This window comes from Citrus clementina, unplaced genomic scaffold, assembly GCF_000493195.1.
Source record: "Citrus clementina cultivar Clemenules unplaced genomic scaffold, Citrus_clementina_v1.0 scaffold_3, whole genome shotgun sequence".
Lineage (NCBI taxonomy): Eukaryota > Viridiplantae > Streptophyta > Magnoliopsida > Sapindales > Rutaceae > Citrus > Citrus x clementina.
Window position 1 is genome coordinate 9,996,783 of NW_006262339.1, and position 9,157 is coordinate 10,005,939.

Here is a 9,157-nt window from a genome sequence, read left to right on the forward strand (position 1 = left end):
TATACGGATCGAGCGGACCGGATTAGATTATGAACACCTCAAAATTTAGTAATGCTGTAACTTTTAAAATAATTGTTGTTACTTATTCCATGGAAATAATTGGCTATGAGAAAAATCAGTTAGGTGTTTGGCAAAACTTATTTTAAAAGTACTGTGAGTTTTAAAAGCAGTTGTGTTGTTTAATAAATCTTATTGTTAAATTATTGTAAGAATTTAAATGATTGAATTGGACATAATGTTTGAATAAAATTTATTTAAACATTTATAAACACACACACACATATAGTAATTGACAACTAAAATAAATATTTTATATTATCAATTTTATTTTTTATTTTATTATCTCAATATAATTGGTAATAATAATAATATTTCAAAATTGATGATTTTATTTCTTGGTTAATAACGATAATTTTGAATTCTTATAACATAAATGAGGATATATATGGAATTGTATTAAATATAAAATTAATTTTCAAAATCAGATTTTGAAAAGTTACTCTAGCAAAAAATGATTTCAAAATAATTTATCAAACACTAAAATTAATTTTCAACATTTCAAGATCATCTTTAAACTTCCTAAAACGAATCCTATACAGACCTTAAATCTTATCACTTCTCATTCAAATCACGAATTTAATTTAGTGATTGAGATATAAACTTTTTATCCCATTATAAAAATTAAAATGTACCACTGCTCTTAAATAGTGAATAACATGAAACTTCCAACACTGCAAAGATGTATATGTATAACGCTGAGCATGTGTGCTTTTTTGATAATGGCCCCTACTTCAAATATATATTACTACGATAACACAGATTCACAGTCTCCTCCAACTGTAAAGGAATCAGATCAAGAATAATAGAATCAATGAAGGTGACTACCAATTATTCATTATCAATTAATTAAAAGAGAAATTGGAGGCATCACATCAGATGATCAGAGAATGTAAATTTTTTAATTGTTCAATCATGTATCTTTATGAGTCAGTAATATGTCATCCATACATCTTATTGTAAGCCATCAACAACAAAAACAACTTTTCATAAATCATGAAAAAAAATTTATCCGCTCTTAATTTATAGAAACTGATACACCTTAAATGGCTGTTTTATTCGTTAAAATAATTTTTTCCATTCCTAAAAGCAGGATCATATGCGACTAGCTAGCTACTCTATCTATCATATCCTTTGAGTGTGCCATGTGCACCTTTTTATTCCATTGCATGAGTAGCAGCCTTGCTCTTCTCTTCTTTTGATTCAGCACAAATCACTTGTAGATAAACCCCAGTGTTTTTTTTTTCAAAAAAAAAAAAAGCCTAAAATAATAAAGCAAAATAAAGCTACCCTTGTCTCTATCTTCATTCATGTTCTTTGCTTTGTCTCTGGTCTTTGAAATCACTTTAAACGTCCATGAAAATCACATACCCAATCATCTTTTCCTCTTCTTTCAATTCCAAGTGTCGCCCACATGTCGCTACTTTAGTTTGATTTGTAGGCCCCTTGATGTATTTTTGTACAGTATTTACACAAAAGTGTTGCCTAGGATATTCAAATTTATGCATGCTAGAATATTGCACATTCATGATCTAGTCATCAAGCAATTATATAACTAATTAAGGTGCATGGTGGGTCAATGTGCTGGGAAGAAAAGTGGTGAAGAATCTCTCTGAATTTTCCCTTCCAAAATTCTCACTCTGCTCATCTTCTCTTCACACCAATGCATTTGTTCTTCACTGATGTCTGTCATTCTTAAAACTCTAGACACCACTTTGAGGTCTATTAGACCCATCAAAATCTCTATCTCTTCCTCCACCGTTAATCTTTTCTTCCTCATGCATTTGCGTGAACGGCGGAGATCTTTGAGCTTCGTCTTCTTCTGCACTTATAAAGAAAAGATATATGACTGGTTATACGTATATATAAATATATATTTTAAAAAAGCAATGAAAGGAGATTAACTTACTTTGTTATTTACTTTCTTTATGAGATTAAGAAGAGTGGGATCAACTGAGCCTCTTTTATTTCTCCCAAAGAAAGATTTAATGATTTGACAAGGTCTCTCCTTATCTGCTTTGAGAAAATTCATGAATGTTCGGATCCCTTCTTCCATTATCATTATAAATGCAGCCGATGAAATTCTTGAAGCAAAACCCTCATCTTTTAGATCATCCTCAGAATCTTTAATTAAAAAAAGAAAAGATTATAAATAAGCTTAAGAAACATTATCAAATGATTAAATATAACATGATTCATATTCATTTAAGATTTGGATTTAATGCTGATATGATTTAATTTCTATGTAACTACGTAAAATCTTTAAAAGATCGATGTCATTTAAATATGCACTATTGAAATAAAAAAAAAGAAGGTTATCAATTTTTCTTTGAAATCAATATATATCACTTAGTCACGTACTATTTTACATATAATACTAAATAACTCCCCTAGCACGAAAAAAAAAAAGATCGAAAAGAGAAATAAATGGGTTATTAATTGATATTTAATGTTAGAAATATAAAATATATATTCAGTTTTAAAATAATAAATAGTATAAAAAATTCTTATTATTAATTCTATTTAATCACACCAAAATCTAAATTTCTCATTTGTAGTATTTCAATTTGTATTTTAGTTTCAATTTATTTGATTTATTAATTTATAATAAATATAAATGAAAATGTATTTAAAAATAAAGATAATATTATCAATTTATGGTGCTAGGTGGTTATATTGCTTATAATGAAAATAATAAAGGAGTAATGAAAATAGTAAAGGAGCAACTGATATATAGTAATGGGAAAAAAAAGGGGCAAATCTCACGACAAAATAACGAGTAATAAGAAAAAAACTGTTAAAGAAAAAAGTACCTCGATATTCTGGCACTAGAAGTAACTTTGGTGCTAAAAGCCTCATTCTAGCATATACCTCGGGTCTCCTGCCTTGCTCATAAGGCTCATTCTCTATGTATCGCTGTAAAAGAACCTGAAATTGCTGAAACTGCTGTGCGATGTGAGCCGGACAGCCGGGGTCAGATTGATCTCGACGCGAAGCTAATAGCTTGCGCTGAAAGTACTTGTAATTCCAATTCAGTGCTTCCCATGTCAAGCAAATTTGAGCTACATAAGCAGCTTCTAGTTCATGATATGGGTTGTGCCGGATGTCCGCTGGCTTCTTGTTTATTGTTGCAAATTTATGAACAATCCTCTCAGAGATCGATCTCGGACAGACTTGGATAGACCTTAATGATTCTGAAAATACGCAGGAAAAATTAATCACTTGCATGAGGAAACTAATACAAAAATTTATTAAATATATGGAATTTAAAACAACAATTATATTACCTGTTTCATGAAGCTTTTGTGCGCTAACTTGGCCCAAAAACATCATTTCTTCATCATACCTTTGAAAAACTGTGTAGGATTCCCATTTGGGGCAACTTCTTCGCGACGAAGAAGAAAAGGGATCTTCAGTCCCTGAATCTCTGTAAGTGATGGAGCTCCTCCAGTCCGAGGAGCTCTTTGAAGTAGAACCAACGGTACAGGAATCACCGAATATCTCTTCATGGTCAATATCCTTTTCTTGGACTTGAAGCTTATTCTTGGACTCCAATCTAGTTGCCGAAAAAACAAAAATATTTTCACTTTTGTCCGCTTTATTTTTTTCATTTTCCTGATCACGGTGACTTTCTGCAACGGCATTAGCAATATGATCAGGATGTGCGAGCGAACTTATTATTACAAGTGCAGCAAGTGATGACTAATGTAACAAAGCACACATAGTGGTGCTAGTAAAAGAGTGAAAATACCGTCATCATTTTCGACCAAACCACTTTTATTGTGAACGTTTATGATTATTGGAGAAGTGGAGCCGCCATGATTTTGTTCAGAATCATAGGCTGAATGGTTATAATCTCTTGCTGGAGAGATCTCTTCTTCTACGACGTCTTCTGATGAATCACCACCATCATCAGGTTCAGAATATAGAGCAGTATCGAAACTTCCATCTCGATCGTCATCAGCAGCGACATGCTCATCATGCGGGTTTATAAATTCCTGAACATGATCTTGGTCTCCGTATAAACTGTTGTCATGCAAAAACACAAGCGATTCACCTCCATGAATTATGTCGGCCACCAGATGATGATGATGATTTTCGGTGCTTTCCCCGTGAAAATATCTGTCATTGTCATATGCCTCTTCCTCTTCTTCCTCCTCCTCGGACAACAAATTGTAATCATATTCATTCTGAGCTCTGCGACAAAATAAAAAAATAAAAAAAATAAAAAAATACAATAATGAGATAGAGCTACAGATATAATATATTCATGATGATTATGGTTTCTATACCTTTGGATTAAAGGGTAACTGCCAACGAAGTGAAAAAAATTGGCTAGAAAAATGGAAGAGTAGTAGATGAAGAGAAGGAGAAGAAAAGAGAGGCTTGAGATATTGTAGAAGAACCTAGCAAGGGTTTCTTTTGAACATTGCATTTTCTTGAGGAGGGTTGCTCCAAAATGAGTTCCCAATAATTTCTACTCAAAGCCAAAGTGGAGTCCTAGAAAAAGTGTGTGCTTTGGTTGCTTTCTTAACATATCTTCTGACTCATCAGACAAAATTATCCATTACGCTTCTTTAAATGTCTTATATGTCCTATAAATTAGAGTGTAACTAATTAATTATGATATCACAATGATTGACTGTGATATTACAATAGGAATTTACCCAGACTCTACTGTGTTCTGGTGCTTTTCAAATATTTGGATTTAAAATTATTTGTATTTGCTTTCATATATTTAAAAGATAATGATCTTCTTAAAAAATAAAAATACATGTACACAAGGAAAATTTTAAGGAATTGGATCCTCTTCTGATTTGATCTCTATTGAGTTTTTAAAATTTTTTACCATTTATCTTTTAGTAACAGTGTATAAGTAAAATTTAATTATTTATTTATTAACTATCAATTATTAATTGAGTTATTTGCTCAGTACAAATTAAATTAAGAGAGAACCCTAATCTAAATTTTAATTCCTATCAATTAATATGAGGGAAGAAAGTTGATTTACTATCTTTTTTAACGAGTGATTTTCGAATTATGATTCAAAATTGAAAAAACTATCCACTACCCAAATTTATGAATTGATACATTTGAAATCTAAAATTAATTTCATGAAGACAAATGATAGCATATTATGAAATTATGGGGGAAAAAGGAACAAAAATGCCTAACTATTTATTTTGTAAAACACATTGCTAAAATACTTATTTACTCATTTTTGTGCTTAACGCAAAATAATTCCTACAACAATTTTTCATAAATAAAGAGGTGAAAGAAAAGCGGTGGGGTTTTCTTTTGCATGTGCTGCACTGTACGACAAACTAAGAAGAATCATTAGGATTACTATTTGCATTAAAAGTTTGGAAATCGTGTAACAAACTGAGTAAACAAAGTAGAAATTAGATCCTAGTTCATAAGGAAGAAGCTGCTTTATCATATCCATAATAATTAAATAAATAATCACTAAAGAAATAGAGCAAAAGATGGAAAGAAGAGACCAAAACCTTGCCGCACGCATCCATTTGCAGACATGCATATATATGAACCCCCACCTTTTACTTTTTAAAAGAATTATTAATGAAAACTTTTGAAAAAGATTTTTCACCTCTTCAAATATAATACGCTATAAACAATATGTGATGGAGAGACTTTGGCTCTTGATGACATAAAATCATAAGTATTGACAGTATCTTTCTAAAAGGTTATTGTGGATTTGTATTATAAGCGGCTTCTCTTAGAAATTTCCTTGTTTTGCCTCTTGTCCTTAACTTCGCCTCTAAGCATTTTTCTTTTTCTTTTTTTTTGCTGCTGCCTTCTCAGAAATTGGCACTTATGTCACGCATTCTTAGTTAATTATATCATTATATCCCGAATTCTAGGTTGTAGACCATATATTTAATTTCGTCAGAATCTTCATTCAACTTGAGAAGCTAAAATCATAAAATGTCATTTGCTATGCATGAGACTAGAGAAGAGATTATAATTATAGGGAATTATTAGGATTCTCATTTCAAATGAGCTTTTAAAAATAAATTTTGGTTGCAAAATACAATGGGATACAAGAAATTAGTATATACTCTATACACACACACACATATACACGGGCAATTATATATTAAGATATAATTAAATGCATGTGTGACACTATGATAAATGATTTAATATGATTATTAATGTTATGAGATCCACCAAACAAAAAGTTTTTTTTTTAATTTTTTTTAAAAAAGCCCACATACTCTACATTTGATAGAATTTGATTGACAGGGCATACCTTCTCAGCAGGCTGAGGTAGTATGCTCGGCTCACAAATAATTTTGGGTGGGGAGAGAGTTAATTACCAGTTGTGTTATTATTGCTACTATTTTTTTATTTTAAAATAACAGCATGTACAAGTACAACACCCCTATATACTGACATAATAATAGAGAAAAGCTGAAGGCATTTTTGTGAAGTTGGGTACTCTCGCGACTCATTCATAGTAGTTCCATTACCATGCTAAAGCCTAAATTGATTAATGGTGGCTCCACTCCACACCGCCAGAGTCTCTCAACATTATCTAGAAGCAAACAATTTTTAGCTTGCAGCTGCAACTGCTGCTCGTATGCAAATGAATGTACAAATTGTCACCTGGCCCCCATTCTTGCAAAGCCCGATTTGGTCCCTGATGTCACCTATGTATCAAAAGATTCTTTCCCGTGACCATGTCCCTTTGTCTTTGCATTAACCACCGTTTTTACCATTTACCTTTTTCTATTTATTTCAGCAACTACTATTGCATATTGCAACTTTTACAATTTACAAGTTACTTAACTAATCTCGTTATAAATTTTCAAACTGTACGGCCATTTTCGCTGTGTCCATTGATAAAGTTTCATTGCTCTTAGAGCGAACGGAGGGATGTATTTTCTATGGGCTTGCTTACTCACCGGCTTTGTTACTCTCGAGCCCAAAAATTAGTATGGATTCAAGAGCACTGGTAAAGACCACACAAGTTCAGACGCCCATGAGATAAAATAGAATGTAAGTAATGTGAACTTAAGCTTCATTTAGTATTATAGTTAGACAGTTATAGTTTAAAAATTATGATATTAAAATAATTAGTAGATATTTGTTCTTGTAGTTTGAAAATTTTAATTTAATTTTATTCTACACTTATATGATAAATTTTTTTAATTTTTTTGTTATTTCTTTCTTTTTATTTTTTGATAACAAACTTCAGCAATTATTAATTATAATTGTTTCTAAATAGTATGATTAATTACTAAATTATTCCAGGGCTATTATGGCAATTTAACAATCATTTTGGTGACAGGAATCAATCATGATTCCTGAGTCTACTCTTGCGGTCGTCAAGGTTTGGATTTCCGAAATTTGAAAGGAATCCCGCTTCCGCTCGAATTTTGCAAATTAAAACCTCACAATCCCTTTTCCTTAGGAATCAGGATTTTTTTTTTCTGCCGTTATTACCAACAAAGCGGGTTTAAATTTTCAGAAATTATACACACGAAATGATGGCTTCTTCCGCAAGCAAGAAAAGCAAGAGGAATATCAGCACTGGTGATGAAAGAACCCAAGAATCTCTGTCAATGGAACCGAGAAGCTGATGGGAAGACTTGAATCTTGATATTCTGATGAAGATATTCGACGGCATATCCTCCTCCGACTTGTCTTGCAATATTTCCTCAGTATGCTGCTCTTGGCAATTAGCCTGTTGGTACATCTTGTGCTGGGCAAACAAAAAAAACCTGCTTGATTTGGGTTTAATCAGGCCTGCTCTTGCAAATGCAAAATTTACTTCGTCACGAGACAGAGTATTGATGAAACTGTTAAAGAGTATACTAGATGATAATGATACGTTGGGAAATATTTATTTGGAGAATTGGCGATTGTCTATAAGAACACTTTTGTTTCCTGAAGATCTTAAAATTTCAGACGCTCATCTCATTTATGCTTCGCAAAGAACAAAGGGTATTGATAGGTTAGTCCTATTAGGGTCATCAGAAATAACAGGGAGAGGATTTGCGAAAGCAATATGCAATTGGAGAAATGTCAACTCAGTACAATTGGAAAAATTAGATATCGATACTTTGATCAAATTGTGGAAGAAATTGGAAGAAACTGCTCTGCGGTACTTGAAGCTGTGACTCTTAGCATGCGTGATTTTTACTTAACGTGCAGTGCAGCTTCCGTGATTGCGGAAAACCTTGTTTGAGTTAAGATACTAAGGTTTGAAGGTGTTTGCATACACAGAGATGGAATCAATAGACTCTTCAACGACTGCCTTTGAATGCAAGAAATTCAACTCTGTGGTTGCTTTCTGATGGAAGATGATGATCTGTCAAATTTGAAAGCAACAATAAATGTGAATTTTGCTTTAAGGAAGAGGGATCGATTCCAAGAATGAGGTTTTCATAATAATGTTGAAGAGGGTACTAAATACTGTTAAAGTGTGAGCTTTAAACTGATTTCCAGGAGATCAACCGTCGTGTCAGTTTGTGGTCATGTTGGTATACGACATGTCAGCTGTAAAGCATACAAGTCTGTATGACAAACTTGTATTGTCAACCAAAAGCTTTAAGTGAAGCACGTAAATGTCACGTGCTTCCACTTACTCTGTACAGCATTGAAGACTGTCATTTTGGAGCTCACTGTTTGAAAGAATTCAACACGTGTCCTCAAGGCTGTTAAGTCTAGTTACAACAAGCAGGAGAATTCTAGGTTTGTTAGCTAACAAAGCCAGATTACAGTTGGTTGACAGGGGTTTTTGTAAAGGGCTTTAAGCTAGTATAAACAGTCTTAAGGACTGGGAAATTTGAGAGCGTGTTGCTTGTAACTTCGTCTCATAACTTGTAACTTGTTCTTGGTGATTGAATAAAAGTTGTTGCTCTGTTCTTCAGTGGATGTAGGTTGTCTCCAGTCGAACCACTTATATTTGTTGTTCTTTGTATACTGTTTCTGGATGATTCTCTTGTGTGGATTTAATTAGCCATTTCTAGGTCATAGTTAGAGAGTTCAGCTAGATCCTAGAGATTCTTGATTGGATACTAAATCTAGTCTAGGTTCAATAAATTGGTATCAGAGCTTTATCTCTGATCTT

The 9,157-nt window shown here is 32.5% G+C and overlaps 1 protein-coding gene across 1 annotated transcript; it reads right to left on the minus strand.

The window, feature by feature from the left end:
* Positions 1–1,022: 1,022 nt before the first annotated feature.
* On the minus strand, positions 1,023–4,529 carry LOC18046761. Its single transcript, XM_006440912.2, has 6 exons — positions 4,350–4,529; positions 3,809–4,254; positions 3,345–3,689; positions 2,871–3,251; positions 1,967–2,181; positions 1,023–1,879 (listed from the first exon to the last, which is right to left on the minus strand). The coding sequence occupies exons 1-6, from the start codon at positions 4,490–4,492 to the stop codon at positions 1,634–1,636; spliced, it is 1,776 nt and encodes a 591-aa protein (XP_006440975.1). The 5' UTR covers positions 4,493–4,529; the 3' UTR covers positions 1,023–1,633.
* Between the last annotated feature and the right edge of the window lie 4,628 nt (positions 4,530–9,157).